Source organism: Trachurus trachurus, assembly GCF_905171665.1.
Source record: "Trachurus trachurus genome assembly, chromosome: 1".
Taxonomy (NCBI): Eukaryota; Metazoa; Chordata; class Actinopteri; order Carangiformes; family Carangidae; genus Trachurus; species Trachurus trachurus.
Genome location: NC_139891.1, coordinates 21,692,696 through 21,710,636, shown reverse-complemented (window position 1 = coordinate 21,710,636; position 17,941 = coordinate 21,692,696). Strand labels below are relative to the sequence as shown.

Sequence of the window (17,941 nt, the reverse complement as noted above, 5' to 3'; positions counted from 1 at the left end):
TAGTAACCAATTCTAAAAGCTTCAACATGTGGACAATGACACAAAGAATTTAGATATTAGTATTAACTTGGAGTAACAAATCAGATTGCTTTAAATAAATATAAATTTTATTAGAAAAACACCCACATCTCAGCAATATCAGGAATGATATAATAAACAGCTTTCAAATAAACTGCATTCAGTACATTACAATACTTACAGTATTAATACCCATCCTTAATTCCATTTTTTTGTAGCATACCAAACTTCAGGAGAACTAGGAAAGCCTTAAAAAATAAAATGACAGGCAAAAAGTTGCACATTTTTTTTATACCTTTAGTGTCCAACTGCAAAAAAACCAAGTGTGTATCAACTGCTAGCTTAACCTTTGAGCTGAGCACGTGTAGTGCACTAGTTAAGCCCAGAAAGTCATTCAAGTAATGTTGACTCACTCAGAAACACTCTGAAGCATCTTCAAGTATGGCTATGCTTGTAACCCGCTATATCTTAGACACCTCGGCTTTCTCAACCACAACCTGCTACTGTAGCTGGGTCCTGTACAATGAAATTCAACATTTTTTATGTAGATTTATTTTACAAAATTGGAACAGTTAAAAAAAACTAGACCTTCTAATGTCTGAGCTAACAGGATACTATGACTGTAAACATTGCTGTGACAGTGAGTGTAGTATTTACAAAGACTTCCTGGATAATCTAACCATGATCATTCTCTCAACCTGAAACGGGTAAAATGGGTATTTTAAGATATGATGAGGATTGCTGATAGAGGAGCTGTGGGTCAGTTTGACAGAAGAAGAACATACATCAAAGAATGAATTGTATTCCTGCAATACCAATTCTTGGTATGTACAATGTGACATAATTTATTATTTTTTTAAACACATTTACAATCTGTTTAAATAAAATGTTTTGCAATTCTTTATTACACATTTTTTTTCCTGAAAAAGAAATGAAGTGCTTTCAGAAAATGTATATTTTTGAGTGGGGTGAGTTCTTACTATAACATGACAGTCATTCCATTATATAACGCATTAATTAAATCAGATAGACAGGGAAGAAAAATCACTATACAATTGCTTAGTGGTTATAAATAAATTTAACTATACACAGGCACAAAGATGTGCAACTACATTAATCATTGCCCTGGTCTTGTCTCATAGTGAAAGCAAATGCATTACTTTATACTTAGTCAATATCATACTTTCCCTTTAATCAACTCAGTGCATATATGTTCAAATTACGTTTTAAAGGATACCACCATCCTATTAGCTAAAATATAAGTAAAGAATTGCAGGAAAGTATCTGTTTCCTCACAAAAAAAGTTTTTTTGTGTGTGGAGAAGACAAGAATCATATTGGGATTCAGGATGCAATGGCAAGTCCCTGAATGAGAAATATAACAAGACGAACACAGGCGATGAAGATGTACACAAAATTAGTTGAAAATGTCCCTGATTTTACAGTAACATCACAATTCAAGTTCAGGTAATACTTTCTGCTAGATTGATAAGAAAGTAAGAAATGAACTTTTACGCCTTTTGGTGGCCTTAAGTTTAACCGTTCTTAACATTTTGAAAGTAATATACAAAGGAAGGAAGAAAAATATGTTATAGTCCTATTGCCAAACTAGTTTTGAGGTATATGACAGGTTTGTACTGTACATTATTTAAAAGCCTTCTCACTGCCCAAAGAGTCTCACATTGTATGTTTCTAGTAGGTTGAATAGCACCTTATGAAATAAAATCAGTTGAAACTCAAGAAAAACAATGAAATAGGCTGTTAGCATTCTTTACAACACAAAATCTATAACAGTAATTCCAAAAAGGGAAATTAATTTACTGTACAAATCTCACCTGTTTATCTTACAATAATTAAAGACCCCACAGCAAGCCAGCTGCCCTCCGAAACTGACACTGAGCTTACCCTGTTTCATGTTCCTCAGTGTATCAAAAGCACATTTACTAAGCACAACATACATAAAACTACATGTAATATTCACAATCCAGGTTTGTTCAATGAACCTATGTAAGGAACATTAAAAACAGTTGCTCACAACATAGAGAACCTGGAAGAACTAAAATCACACAAACATGGAATTTTTTTTCCTCAAAATGTTAAAAATGCACCATTAGAATGGCTCAATTTACAGTATAATTGACAGGAAAGTGAAAGAAGCACCATCACAATAGTTTAAAAAAATCTTTTTGCATGAACTTAGCTGTTTCATGATTGCTCATATAACCATATGTGATAAACTCGTCAATTTAAGTTTAGTGATGCTAGGAAATCCATTGCTGTCAGTACAGCAATAACCAGATTTTATGATTTATGAAGGTATTTCTAAAACATTTAACTCTCAATATCAAAAAGTGCTCTAAGACACACCGACTTGCCAAAATGATGCTGATGATTTGACAGTGATGGGTAATATTTTCAGTGTCCGTTTGACCAAAGTCATTGAGTGTCACTGAGTGTGTTATGGTTATAGTGCGAAGGCCTTGCATAAACAAAATGGTAATAAGCACACATTTTAGCACCACAAATGTTGTCATTTTCAAAGTCAGTGTTTTATGCCAAGATTACATCTCCAAATTTTTGTAAGAAAAATAAAGCCACCAAAAATGAAACCTTGTTTCCAGTAAAAATAGCTCCTTATGTCACTAAAAGCACCAGAGATTTTGACAGTGTGTATCTTGCAAAAGTTGCCAAACAAAAATAAATACATCCTTGGTAGGGTGAACTAGTAAAGCTTGATTGTTAAAGAGGTGAAACACCTGATGTGAAAGGTGATTTGTATGTCATCTGATCACAGGCTCCTTTTTCTATGCAACACTGTTGTTAATCTTATGGATTGGAAGGAGTGTTTAGATGAGGCCAGTGGCAGTTGTGGTCGTCATAAATAAAGCACCTTCAATTTTCTACAACAAGAATGTTTTCTACACAAACCGGCTGTAAGGCCCTGTGACCTTTGTGAAGGCGTATGGAGATGTACTGACATAGGTGTTTGTTGTGCTGGACAAGGACCCCTCCATTAGTGCCTGGATAAAACGCTTGAAAGGGGGTTCCCCGGTACTTTCTGATGACTCTGTATGCTCCCGCTTCACCCCCTTCTTGCCTTTGCTAGGTGTCCCTTCGCCACCATTCCTTTCTGCGTCTTCCTCCTTCTCACGTGCTTTCTCTGCCATCTTGGCTTCCCATAGTGCCAAGCCATGCTTGGCCTCATTCATGTTTTTGTGCTGGTAGAAGACCAAGGAGATTCGTGTTGGGTGATTGCGGTCTGGATTTTTAAGGGGTGTTGTGGCATGGAGCTCCCGTTTTGCACACTCAATCAGGACCGAGCCATGGCTAGGTGCCACTGCCACACCACCGATATCAGGGTCCAAGAAATTGTGCTCATTGTCTGACCACATCTCTGGTTTTTGTGGTGTTGTGGGTGTCTGTGGTGTTCCAGGCTCTTGCTTTATACCAGAGCCCATGACACTTCCATTAGGCAAAGCTAATCCTGACTGTGTCTCAGGGTTTAAGCACCCACCACTTAACTGAGAAGAAAGCATCTGTGGACCAGGCATGCCCATTTCTGTCTTTATTTGCATATGGAAAGGATCTTTGCCAGGGGCTAAGATTTGAGGGCTCCGAGAGAGGTATGGATTTGGGTACCCTCCAAACTGATTGCCTTTGCTCACAGCAGCTGCATAATCCAGACCTCCATGGGCTGAGGGTCCTCTTGAGAGCGGGTCCATGAACTGGGGTTCTGAGGTTCCATTAGGACCATAAGGGGTGTATGGTCTCATGGGGTGTACTGGCCTCACGCTGCAGGCATTGTAACCATTTACCTGTAAACCTGGTTCACTGTACCTTGGCGGATAATTGACCTCATAGCGTTGATGTACACCATACTGCTGCTCTGAGTAAAGCGGTGGTCGCTGTTGTCTATACATGTCCAGGTGCTTTGGGTTTGAAGCAAAGTATGGATGATAAGTCTCAAGGGGCATTCCTCCATTACATTGATAGCCTGGGTATTGCCGATTTGATCCATTCATGTAAGAGTTTGGTACATGGAGTGGGGAGGGATAAGGGCTTGTTGGTGTTGGTGGCTGAGGGGAATACATGTTGCCTGGCCTGGAAGTGCTTGGAAAAGACCCGGGGTGATTAGGAAATCTGGTGTAGCTGGCTGCATTTGTTGAGCCAGGATAAGGGGGAAGAATGCTCTGGTGCTGCTGTTGGTGTAGTTGCTGAGGATGGGCCCCAAGGGGATGTGTTGGCTGACCTGGCTTTAGAGTTGCTCCCAGAGCACCTGGAATAGGTCCTAGAAAACAAAACATTGAAAGTGTTAAAGTCTCAGTCGTTGCAAAACTACCAATCCCTCAAGTGTCACTTTTTGCAATTGGTCTTGGAGTTTTCATTATTTTATTATTATTATTCATTATATTAGTATATTGGCAGTATGGAGTTTTTTTTTGATGTCATGGCTAAACCATCAGAACAAATGTTGCCTTACCTGCCATATGAGTGCTGTGAGTGGTGTTCTCATAAGTGCCAGCTTTTGACTTGGCCAGTACAGCTTTATCATTAGAGCTGTCCAGCATGGCATTCTTATTGGCAGCTGCCTTCTTAGCATCCAGCTTCTTTTGCCGGCAAGACTTGGCGGGCTCTGAAAGCATGCGCACCTGGCGGCGGAAGGCACTGAGGACTTGGATGGCTCCTGACTTCATTTTCTCTTGCTGACCCTCCTCACTGCCAAATTCATCAGTGTTGGAAGCCTTGTAAAGAGGTAGGACATGGAGCTGCTCATCATCTGGTATCTTTCCAATCTGTCGGTTGTCCTCCCTTGTTAATGTACACACCTGGAAATACACAATGTTAAATACTTTTTGTCTGAAGTGGCACAGACCTAAAATATAAAATTCTACAATTTCTATTCATATTTCTCGTGCAAAACCATGCTTCAATGGGACATTACAGCATAGCTCCATGTGCATTTGAAGTCATGGTTTCCATTCCAGTGTTAGACAAATACAATATACTAAAAAAGACACATTTCCCAGAATATGCTTACCACAGTACTGCCACCCAGCATGTTGTGGAGGTCTCTGTGAGCATGGGCACAGAAGTCCATGCAAGCAGTGACCCCAGAGAAGGGACGGCCCTCTTTGCGCCCCAGACGACAATCTGTTGCCCTGTGTTCATGCTCCACCTGTGTCCAGGAATCGCAGGACATATATTTAAATAAAACATAATGAATGTGTGATGGTCACTAAACAATATAAGAAATCTTTTTTTTTCTTGATTAAACTGATTCATCATCTTTTTACTCTCAGAAATTCCTATTCACATTATAAGGATCAACTTAGATGATGAATACTTGCTTGTAAGTTTACCTATGTTATTTAGTTGTACTTATCAATATACTATTTTATTATATATTCTTATTTTTTATCTTGTTTTTTCTGATTCTAAATCATAACAAATTTGAAAAGGGCTGGAATAAATTTATATACTCACCTGATTTCCATAAGCCTCAGGTGCCATTGTTTTATACAAGGGACCCAATAGGGTTGCCAAATTTTGAAAGTTTTGCTCCAGTCTCTCTTCCTGAAAAACAAAATTTGGCCATTGTAAGTAACTTTTATAAACTTATTATATAAAAGTGCACACTCAAACTAATATTTTAAAACTACATGAAATACCTCTTTCACATCATCCCCAAGTAGTTTGAATTTTCTTGGGATTTTACTCCGGGCAAACTTGCAACCATTGTAGTACATGCTCCAAGAACAGCCAAAGGAAAAAGATGCCCCAGCGGCTTCTGGATCTAACCCCTGGCACGCACAGGTCCTCCTAAAGTGGAAAGACAAAAATGGAAATGCGTCATTGTTGCCCAATAATTCACTGGTAGCCAAGACTGATGACTGAACATCAAATTGGAAATCAACTTGCTGCAAAGAAACAAGGAATGGTTAGAAATAATTTCTTTTCAATACCTACATTTTACAACTAAATGCTTTTCTGTGTATTTGGCATACACACATGACAGGCTTGAACTGGGTAAATAACATTTTAGATCTGGTGAATGAGGACAATTATTGTATCCTCTTAGTTTCTGTCATTGATTACAACAAAATACTGTAACCCATTTCACCAGATTTGAGTTCTGCAATGGTATCACTTACTCCTCATTGTGAGCACAGCGTCTCTGGGTGTGGGCTCCATACTTTGTGAGACTCTCACTTAGCTCGAGGTAGAGGCGGTCAGCCAGGCTGGGCAGGATGCCCTCCCAGACCAGGAGTACCACAATGATGCAGGCTGTATCGCATGTGTGACCATTGCGTTGCCGCACCAGAACCAGTAGCTTTTCTTCTTCACTGGATCGACGGATCACCTGAGAGATGACATGTATTGTATTATGTGCACATGTAGATACAAATACAAGATCAATTGATTTTCTGACTTCCCTTCAATCGAATGAAAATTATTCTCACCCATTTGGCTATGGGGCACCCCTGTGTACTTTTTCCTTCCTTGCCGGTGTATATAACTTTCTCAATCCTGATGGCAGGGCCAGTTAGACCAGATCTTTAAAGCAGAATAGATGCATTAAAATAAACACAAGTACAACAGTACACAGTGGTCCATATTTACAGTAATTTTTCAAGAGGTCAAATTTGTGGTTAACCTTTTCTCCATCAGCTCCCGTATACCAGGAACAGTAGGGGCTGACCCCAGGTGAGTGTAGTATGGACCTTCATCCTTTTCACTGATTTGTTCTAAATATCACAAAAGAATTTTCGTTAATATTTACACACCCAACGTTTCAGTGATTTTTTAGAAACAACCTTATGGTGACTTACCAACACAGTGACAGGATGCAATGTCATATTGTGTTTTCATAGGGGTGTCCAGTAGATTCTTAATAGGTGTATCTAGTAGCTTCATAGGAGAGTCCATAAAGCTCTGTAGGAGGTGTTCCTTCTTAGGGGTGGAAACAGGTTGTTTTTTAAGAGCTACTGTGGTTGAGGCAGCTGCAGTAGATTCCACTCCACCCAGGTCAGTGTTGGTTGACAAGATTGTAACAGACCCAGATGACTCCACCTTGACCTTATTTGCTGCATTAATGAGGATAGGTTTCTTATCAAACACAGGTGAAAGCTGGTACTGGTTGAGGCTTTTTTCCATAGAGGCTAAGATGCTTGCCTGCCTATTACTTTGAGTGCACAGAGATTGTTGATTCTCCTGCTTGACTTGCACTCCACCCATGCTTGCCTCTGCTCGCATCTGTAACTGCTGCTCCTGCTGTTGTGAACCTGACAAGTCAAATCTAGGTCCGTTTTCCATTTTCACAGCTCTCAGGCCATGTTTGGGGTCACTAGTGCTCTGAGGGGGTTGAGGAGGGCCCTGGCGCTCCTGCCTTTGTAACAGGTGCATACGCAGAGCATGCCTCTGAAAGTCTCCATGGGGACTTGCAGGTCTCAGAGGTAGTTGAGGTCCCCTTTGGAACTGAGTGCATGACGTCCTCAGCTGCTGTTCAGCTTTAGGATACAACTGTGTTGAAACCTGTTGGTTTAACGCACCTTGTGGTAAGTGAGGTTGTGACTGTGTAGAGGTCTTGGGGAAGTCTGTGTGGTTGGGCTGGTGGCAGTGGTTGTTAGGCCGCTGTGGTTGAAATTGCTTGAGGTTGTTGCTGCCTGAGTTAGGTGGATACTGCCTTTGATGTTGTTGTAATTGTTGTGTTTCTATTGAGTTATTGTAACTGAATGTTGTATGGTTGCTGTGCTGGATGTTTTGGTTGTTGGATTGAGCTGAAATGTTTTTAAGAAGCTGGTTGGGTTGAAGCTGCTGCTGACCTGGCGGAGGCTGACTGTGAGGTCTGTAATTGGGAGACTTTAGTTGCTGCCCTTCAAAATGTGGTGGGTGGGACAGTGGACGCTGAAGATGACAATGCTGTTGTTGCTGTGTTGGTAAAAACCCAGGTGACAGTATATCCTGCAGGTCAGGGTCTTCACATAAGTGCTCTGACTGCATCTGTGAGTGGTAGTGGCTGTCTGCCCGCTGATTCTGGGGAAAGTTATGTTGCTCAGGCATTTTCTGGGGTAGAGGCTGCTGCATTTGAGGTGCTTTAGAATTTGATTGCTGCCACTCAGGGGCAGTGTTGTGCTGGGCTTGAGCACAGTGTGTTTGGGGTGGGAGACGGTCCTGTTGTTGCTGCTGGAAGCTGTTAGACCCCTGGCTGCTATCTGTGAAAACTCCTTGTGTCTGGAATCTTTGTGCTGGGTTTGGCTCCAACATCTGGCTATGAACCTGATGGTTAGCTGCCTGCTGCTCTGACTGAGGCTTTGCAGAGAAGCCCCTCCACATGTCCTGCTCTTGTGCCTGAGATGATGGGCCACTTGCTGGTTGCTGCTGCGAATGTGAAGAGTTCAGCTCTATCCAGCCTCCCTGGTGGGGTGTCGAACATGATAAGTTGGCTCTCTGCTGGGATACGTTCTCCATCCCATTTTCTAACCCAGCATGATGTGGCTGCTGCAGACTGGGCCCCATGGATCCCATACTCTCAGCTCCATGTGGCTTCCCAGCATTTTGTTTAAAGTTCTGGAGTTGAATTCCATACTGATGGCCCCCATCAGTGTCATGGTGCTGGTGCTGACCAGACCCAGGTCCCTCACTTTGCCCCATCTTCTGTATCCCAGAGTTGGGAAAGGGTCTATATCCACCTGCCTCTGCTGCCTGTAGAGGAGCACTGCGCTCGAGAAAAGAGTTCTGGTTAAACTCCTGGTTGGCTTTCACATATATACCTTGAGGGTTTGTGTCATTCGGGTAACACTGTGGGCCATTCTGGTGTTGTTTTGAGTTATTGGCAGTATTTGTTGGTGAGATCATACCAGGCATCTGACCCAGAGGCAGCTCCTGACCAGAGTAAGAAGGTGGTTGCTGCTGATGCTGTTGCTGTTGTTGTTGCTGCTGCTGGTGGTCTGCTCCAAAATTGTTTGAGTATCCATTCACTATATAGTTGACAGAGTTATAAGTTTTGCCTCCATCAGCATTGCTAGATGCCCCAGACTTCTGTTGCTGTGAGTCAGGCATCTGAGCTGAATTGGGCAATCCTGAGGATAAAGATGAGGGTTGAGCACCTTCACTGGGCAGCTTGTTTGCCAGTGAGCCATTAACAGCATCAAGTTGTGACCCAGATGTTTGTGGTGCAACTGACACTCGCTCAGGATAATACTGAGACAAGCTTTTCTGTATGAGATCACCTGGAGTGCTTTCTATGGTCGAGGGGGGTGATATAGCACCGTTTGAAATCAAACCTTGTTTACCCCTTGGTAGACAGAAAATATCGCCATTTTGAAAATTACAGTTTGTCTTGTCTAAATTAATATCTGTCTGAGGGGCATTGCATTCAAATTCTGTTTTTGTCAACTCAGGAAAGTTGTCCACTAAACTGGAGCTCATGTCCACAGTTCCTTTAATATCAGAATCTACTTTAAGTTTTTTGGGTTGGTGGACTGGTAAGGACTGCTCAGGAAGTACATGCTTCAATTCTCCATTCATCAATTCCCCATTCATCATGTAGGCTCCTTGATCGAATTGCCCTTGTCCTGAAGCAGGGCTGTTGCAGTTTTCCCTGTGCCTCTTCATGGCGTTGGCACCTGTGCTGGGCTTGTAATGGTTCCAGTTCGTATCCCCAGTGATCTGCACAGAATTTCCCTCTGAAGTCTGGCCTCCATTCTGTAACTTGTGTGAGATGTTGCGAGATGTGCCAAATTGTGCTAATATCAGACTTTCTTCCGTCTCATGTCTGGCCTGTTCTGTTTCCATCTGGCCTGCTCAGAGTCCATCCACAGGGCTGCCCTCTGTCCGTCCTGCAAGGCAGAAAGTTGGAAATAAAGATTTTGTTACACCATCCATTAGCTGAAGTTATGTTGTCAAATACAATAATGTTGAAACTACAAATACAAAGTGCTGTACCAATATTTTTGTGTATGCCGTACACAGTTGAAGCAATAAAGATGCACTGGGGCTCTGGTCATGCATGTGTCAACAAAGACAGTATAGTGTAAAAGCAAATGTGTTGTAGAACCAACCAGTCAACTTTGAAGTGTACACATGCTATGACAAACCCTATGACACAGTTTGATCTAGTTTTCCAAATTTAAGTGCCAGAATATCAGCAATTAAGTGGTGGTTTAGCCCCACCTTCTAAGTCCTTTAACACCAACTCTACTAGTTTCATTACTGTCATACATACTACTTCAACTACACTTCTTGAGTATGGCAGAAGGAAGGTCAGCATAGATGTGTTTACACTTGGCTCTGAATGTGTATCAGCTGGGAATGCAATCCTGTCATAGAATTAGATTCACCCTGACCTCATCCCTAAACCACCTGAAGACCAGATAGCAAGTAGAAAGTGAGTAAGGAGATGAGGATACAGATTAGAGGTTATCATGGGGCTATTTTGGCTAACAGTGGACTGTGAGTCACCATTCTGAATTCAAGATAGGCAGCTCAGCAAAGGCTGTCCTACATGTACACCATGTTTTGTGGTCACAGTTTCAGTGGCCAATATCTAGACTGCATGGCAATATGTTTCCTTGTGAAGTCCCTTATCTAAAACAGATAACTGTCACTTCCTGTTATGTATTATATGTTCAGTACAATTTAAAAATAAATGATCTGCACAAATGTTCTGCAGATTAGAATTGGGAACATTGGTGAAGCACTAAGACTGTGATGTAGTTAAACACCTGTTTTCCCTTTTGCAAAAATGTCCATCAACCAGTTTACCGGTACTTAGATAAAAAAAACATAGCGGGAATGTTATGTCGATCAAACTTCATTGCTCTTCAAACATTAGTAGACTGTGGCAATCATTTTAAATAGAAACACCAGGAATGCTTTCTAAGAGGAAATTAAAAAAGGAAGAAAAAAAGGCTAGACCAATACACCATTTAAAATGCACATAAATTATCTAGGGCAGAGGTGTCTGGAACATTTCTTTGCACTGGTTTCAAGTAACTTGCAATATAGAGTAAAATTTAAATGAAGACTTTTTTCTGCCTCATTAGCTATAATACCAAAAGACAGAATACATTTAACAAAACATAAGTCTAGTTGATTAAAGGCACTAGGATGCAAGGTTAATACCCCAGATGGTAAATGGGAGGAGGAGTTGGCTGCTTGTCAGCTGTTCACTTGACGTATTCCTCATCCTTACTACATTGTGATGTCAAATATGCAAATACAATTTGGTTCCCAAGTTTGCGGCCTTTGTTATCACATTGTGCAATGAGTGCAGAATCCAAACTCACCCCCACACTGACTTAATCATCCTGTTAATACTTTTTTTTCAGAATGTTTTTTTTCTTTTCTTTTTCACCTCAACAGTTAAAACGTCTGCCAAAGATATGTAATTAAATGATGGTACATTAGTCTTGTATTAGCCACACATTAAATGTAGAATTTACAATACATGATACAGCAATCTTGTGTCTCACTTTCAACTCTATTTCCAGGCTTGAAATTGTGCATGAAAATGTTAGTAAATTAAAACGAAAACTGAGAGTTAGCTTTTGATTTTTATAACTTTGGAGCTGTGGGGCTAGTGACAAAGTAGTATTAATAAATAATAATGATGTGTGGAAAATAAGATCACTATAGAAGGTTGAGCAACAAGCTAAGCTTATGCTTCATTTTGCTTCCCCTGTGCGCTCTCTCTCTCTCTCTCTCTCTCTCTCTCTCTCTCTCTCTCTCTCTCTCTCTCTCTCTCTCTCTCTCTGCCAAAAGCAAATAGATTCCAGTGATTCCAGTAGAATATTGATTTCTGTCTGCTGCTCTCCATTATTAATGCATGTCACATCTGCAGCATCTGCAAAACAATTGCAGTGTGCAGGCACAAAGAGCCGCAGTCTAATCCATCATAATTATGAGCAACTCTCCTGCAGATGCTAAAGGAATGGGCAGCTGATGAGCACAGAGAGGCGCCCAGATTCAGTGTTTAGTGTTAAAGAAAAAGATTTGGTGTTGAAGCAGAGGGAGAGAAGCTGATTGTAGTGACAATTCAGATTCATGGTTGGCAGGAAATTAAAAAAATTCAGATGTCCTGATAAATCACACACCTGTGATTTAAATGAATTTGACCTCTCTTCCTCTTTCCACAGATGCATTTGTATCTTGCATACATCTTTATCTTACTACATATGTCTATTTACCTGATTTTGAATCTGTTCACTGGCGTTAACAAAGATTTTCCATTTAGCTGTGCAAATTAATAACAAATGCAGTAGTATGGGCTGCCAGCTTTGCCAACATGCTGACCTTCTCCCTTAGCATTATTTTCCTACGTATGTTGAAGACATGAGAGGATGCATTTGTTCTCCTAAATACAACCACAGAACCACAACTATCCCTCTACTCTGAATACTATATGACCCATTGTCATTGTAATATAATATGAAAGCCAACGGTGTGCAGCTACTAAGGCAATATTTGTTATTAATCAGCCATTAATAACTTGTAATCATTTATGATGAATGACAAAAAACAGTATGTAACAGATGTAAAATAGATAATGCCCAGATCCTAATGAACTTAAAAATACAGCTACTTAAAAATTACACATTCACATAACTGATTAGTTAATGTTAAAACGTTTGTGATTCCAACTCATCACCATCACCATTACTCGGCATGGAGGGACAGTTTCCGTTGAGTTGGTTGATTTTTTAAAAATGTATTTCATGGATCCTCAAGAGGCCAGTTTAATAATATATAAGGACTTTACTTTTCATGATTTATGTTCATAAACATTCGGCTAAACACTGTGTGTACTTAAGAGTAAATAATGTCTTTGGAGCCCTAAGTGGAGCCTTGGGTCACAACTGCTGGGTGCAATGTTCAAGTTCAGAAAAATATGCTAGATGCAACCCTTGAAAACATAATTGGATCCAGCTTTAGATTCCCACAAAAGCCCTCCTGTTAATGTAAACCAACTATAGGCTCACTATAGGCACTGACTGATGTTTGGGGGTGAAAAGGAAAAGAAAAAAAAAAGGCTAAATATTTGAGGTACTGTATGGCATGTTTCATTTGGCATAATCGCGCTCCATCACTGAGCCTGATTATCACATCTGGAACCAGTTACATCTGCTTATGATTTTGGCAAAAAGAGCTGTCATCTTCAAAGGACATGTTTTATCCAAAGCCTGATAACCTCCTTTGAAAAATGTTTGTGTATGTAGAGTATCCGTTTCAACCACAACATGCATGGCCTTTTTAAGAAAAATTGTCTATTAATTATGTACATTGTGTCACTCAATAAAGCCATAAATCGAGGGGAGATTCAGTGATGCTATCCAGAACATGACAAAAAAATATAAGTGAATTATATTTGACTCCAAAGATTGGTAATAAAGGATGGAAAAATAAATATGCACAAGAAAAAGTTTGTAGTGGCTTCTTTGAAGGTTTTAAAACTAAAAAGTAAATTTCAAGGAAAGTTTGCGTGACTGCTTCAGTTGTCTTTTAATGAAAAAGTTCTCATTTGATCAGTAATTTAAGACCTTAGCATACTGTGTTGAGACTGGACTTGTAATCAGGTTCCTGTTTTTACTTAACCACATTGTCCAACCTGCTCAAGTGGACCATTAAAGGCAAAAACAAAAAAAGTCACTGCTCTGCAATGCACACAGAAAAGTGTGAGGGCAAGCTTTGCCCAGGCAGGCGAGCTAGGTCAACATAATGATCTGTGGGAGCGGTGTCAATCACCCCTCCAGGACATTAACAGCCCTCCAGACCCCCAAAGTCAGAGTGTTAAATCTCCCACTAACGAGCCAAGCTGTTACAAGGCTGTCTGGAAGCTCCCACCTTTGTCACAACAGAGTAGCCAGCTGCCTGTTTGCAGGTGGAAGCAGGAAGCGTAGCACTGACAACAAAAGACAAGCTCTCCAGTCTGCAGTAAAGAGCCTGAAAGTTGTCTTTTCATCTGTGCTGGGGGAGAAGTCATCATCCCAAACATCAGGTTTTTCTTTTGGAAACACTGCCTTGTTAGCATGATAGAAATCCATTTTTGCCATTATCCTATCCAATTTGAAAGGCTGTCATGAAGCAGAAACCTCAACAAAATGAGAGATAGAGTGCCGAAGCGGAAGCAGGAAGTAACGTCGCCATGGGTCTCCATGTAAGTCTCCATGTAAGTGAACGGGAGTCAAAGTTTTATTTCAGGATCCGATTGAATTGTGCCATGAGAAAAAAATACGACCTCTACCTGTTTAAAACATCACGTTTCATGCGGAGAAATCAGCAGTTTGTTACAAAACTATTGTAAAATAAAATTCCAAAGAATCCGTAACCAGGCAGACTACAGGTCACGTAGGTGACGTCACACACCAAGACGTATTTTTTGTGGGACACCAGATTTGTATTCCATAGAGCGTCGTCACACAAAATACATTCTTCCGTTGCCGTTTCACGATAAACTGCTGATTTCGCAGCATGAAACGTGATGTTTTTAACAGGTAGAGGTCATATTTCTTTCTCATGACACAATTCAATGAGGATCACGAAATAAAATTTTGACTCCCGTTCACTTGCATGGAGAGTTTTTCCAAATTGAGGACCCATAGCGACGTTACTTCCTGCTTCCGCTTCGGCACTCTATAGTCACGAGCTGTGGTCATCAAAAATAGAGCTACATGCATCTATTGTAAACTGATAATGAGAGGTACAAAGATTCTTTAATATTTCCAACGATGGTAAAGAATATATATAGAGGTGTTTTTGTTTTTTGTTTTTTTTGTAATGAAATATGAACCTACAATCAAATAGACAAATTCTGTCTATAAACTGTATAAATACAACTATCCAGAAGTTTGGAAGTTATACTGAGAACAGAGCTGGAAACTGCAAATGAACTGAGCTGCTCGAGCAACAAGTTGCAGAACTAATCTCCTTTCTGCTGCTGTCAGACACAGACGGATGTAAAATGCCACAGCGGGATACCAGTACCAGCACTGTAATCAGAAGTGACACAGAGCCTCTTTATGATTATGTCAAAGTTATTAAAATTGAAATGTGTTATTTTGACAAATGAGTATGCAAAAACCACAAGGGAGTCGTGTAATGTGCATTGCTCCAGTGGATGAATGGCAGAGAGTCTTTGCATCCAGAAGGCGTTTTTATTCATATGACGTGATGTTTGGACGTCTGCGGCAAATCCGTTAATTTTATAATGTGCTGTTTGGATTAGCATCAGTCTGTGCCGAATGTTGGGAAGAGATGAGATGATTGTGATCAATCATACTGCAGAGAGTAGTCCATGGAGTTGCAGCTTTAATTTATAAATCTCAATACATGGATGCCTCAAACATACCAGGAGGACAAATGATTACTTACCTATGTGTTCTCTTTGAATTTACAATAGCTGCTTAAATTTTAGCTAAAAATACTGAACAACTCAAAACACATTAGGAGAGTATAATTTTAAGCCAGTTTGTCTTGAGTAAAGGGGCTAAACTAATGCTTTCACCTTTTTGGCACTTTGTCACATATAAAGCATCCAATCCCTTAAAAACCTAACAATGAGATAAGCGGCTGAATAACCCTTCCCGACCCCATGTGACCACTCCTTTGTTTTGTCTGGGCCTCAGTGCAGTCTGTAAATCAGTAACTAAGTCAAGAGGTGAACACTGGTGCTAAGCTGCTCTCAGAGTGCAACTCCATTCCTATGGGACACTCCAGGGTTTACAAAGGACCGAACGGAGCCAAGCAGCTTGTCACAGTTGGATACACCCACTGACAAAAAAAAAAAAAATCTTTGCAAACCCAGAACAAAGCCAGAGATCCCAGCTGAGTGTGTGCGCGCCTGTACGCGTACAAAAATACAAACACTCACTCCAATTATGCAATATAAGTCCAACCATGAATGTGCTTGCTTCAAGATATTAGGAGTAGAGACTGCATACTCTTCATTATTCATAAATTCTCTGGGAGATCTATTTTTTGCTCCGGAAGCAGAGCACTAAACTAAACCAGAGGCACCGCATTGCTGTGACTTTAGTGGGATGCCTGCTGGAAGTTACATCGCTTTGATCTATTTTGGTTTTCTTTCTAGTAGCTAATGTCCACCAGGGATATGAGCGCTCTGTTTCAGTTTATGATATAACTCAACTTGCTTGGCTTGAACTGGATTCCCAAACAAAGCTTCCTTTCCCTCCAGATGTCAGTTTCTTTGTCTCTATGTGCTTTTTTGTTTGTTTGGCTTCCCTGTCTCTCTCTCTCTCCCACAGCCTCACCTACAGTCCTCTGCCCTGTAATTACACTTCAGGTTCCTCTGTACTTCTGTCTACTTCCCTCCTGTGTACTCTATCATCTAGTGTGTGCAGTTATGAAGCTTGCTGCTTAAGTGCTCTTGTAGAAATCTAGACAGGCATTGCCCATAGTTCCTGACTATGCAGCTATGTATTTGCCGGCATTTATAGCCGGTCAGTTGCTTTAGTGCTTTGAAGCCTGGGGGCAAGGATGGACTCATGGACACAGTGTGATCACTGTTGTAAAACAATGGACACAGTTTGCACAAGAGTCATTTAAGGGCAACAGTTAACGCACATGACAGTCCAGCCATATTTTAACAATTAAGCACATTGTTTTTCATATAGCTTTGCTTTACAAACTGCAAGAGTGTAATTTATTTCAGTTGGTGCATTAACTTGCCAAATATTACCTCACTGTTGATACTTGAATGTAAAAACACAAGATATAAATAAAAGGTGTTATGGATATTTATCTTCATATCCACCTGTCGCAAAAGGTTTTGTCTTCATAACACTAGTGTAACAAAGTTTAATGCAATGGACTCACACTGTGTTTTTTGTTATTCCCAGTGAGAGCCAGTGAAATATGAGAGCTGCCATAGTAGATGGGGTCTATTTGGCGTGACTTGGCAGCCGTATGCGACATTCACCACTAACGACAGCTGCTGGGAGACTCAGGTCTCTGCACTTTCAGGTTGAGACCTAGGCAGCTGGGCTAAAGAGCTCTTGTTGTCGAAGGGAGAGAGGGGAGATGTAGAGCCGCCCTGTAAATCAAACACCCACTTGCCAAGCCACACCGCTGTTTTGGAGAATAGTCACAAGAATAAGCCATAATCTCAAGTGTACATTTCCTTTTCTTTGGTGAAACAGAACCCTTTGCATTTTCCTGTTTGGGAGATAAGAACATGGAGCACAAGTCCAATCCAGACACTATAAATTATTATAAGAGCACTTAGTAAAACCCATGTGCCTCATGAAGTCTGTTTAATACTAGTATTCATCCTATGATCTTGCTGAATGTTATTACTAACAAACTATAACTCAGCACTAAATCATACAATATCAACACACAAATATTTAACCAAAAGGAGAAAAACTTGACAGTAAACCATCAGCTTGTACAATATGTATAGTAAATAGCAGCTATCACTTGCTACTCTTAGGACCTTTGCTAGTTTAAAACACAACAGATAATGTTGCTAAAGTATTGGTGAAAAGTCAAACCTAGTGTTGATATTTGTTTCACATATACAGACTTTAATTATATATATAATATAATATAGTTATATAAGTTTAAGTAGGTAATGAAAAGCTTAAACCTGGGAGGAATTTCTAAAAGAATAGTTTTTTTTATTGGTGTCATGTTTATTAATGCTTCTTTAGACCACTATTTCCCTCTTAACATTTGAACATTGTGCAAAGTTAAATACACCAAAGGCAGCATGTTTTAAAATCATGCCCATTGTGAAATGTGAAATTCAGGAAGATGTCTCTTTAGAGGAACTAACCTCTCACATTTTAAACAAACACAGACCAGTCACACAAAACCAAGTGTTTGTTTGTAACACCAGTTTTGGTAATAGTGTAATGGCTGTACATGCTTGACAAGCTGGAGTTAGACAGTTCAGACTGCATGCA

At 40.4% G+C, this 17,941-nt stretch overlaps 1 protein-coding gene across 1 annotated transcript in view; it reads right to left on the bottom strand.

Annotated features, from left to right (window-relative positions):
- Positions 1 to 114: 114 nt before the first annotated feature.
- tet2 (tet methylcytosine dioxygenase 2) overlaps positions 115 to 17,941 on the bottom strand; it is a 29,009-nt gene continuing 11,182 nt past the window's right edge. The window contains exons 2-10 of the mRNA XM_083982216.1: positions 6,848 to 9,856; positions 6,673 to 6,763; positions 6,479 to 6,572; positions 6,170 to 6,378; positions 5,687 to 5,837; positions 5,502 to 5,591; positions 5,056 to 5,193; positions 4,498 to 4,843; positions 115 to 4,305 (exon numbers count right to left, since the gene is read on the bottom strand). Of these exons, the coding sequence (XP_083838342.1) occupies positions 2,936 to 4,305; positions 4,498 to 4,843; positions 5,056 to 5,193; positions 5,502 to 5,591; positions 5,687 to 5,837; positions 6,170 to 6,378; positions 6,479 to 6,572; positions 6,673 to 6,763; positions 6,848 to 9,812 (5,454 nt within the window). The 5' untranslated portion in view covers positions 9,813 to 9,856 and the 3' untranslated portion in view covers positions 115 to 2,935. The remainder of the gene's footprint in view (positions 4,306 to 4,497; positions 4,844 to 5,055; positions 5,194 to 5,501; positions 5,592 to 5,686; positions 5,838 to 6,169; positions 6,379 to 6,478; positions 6,573 to 6,672; positions 6,764 to 6,847; positions 9,857 to 17,941) is intronic.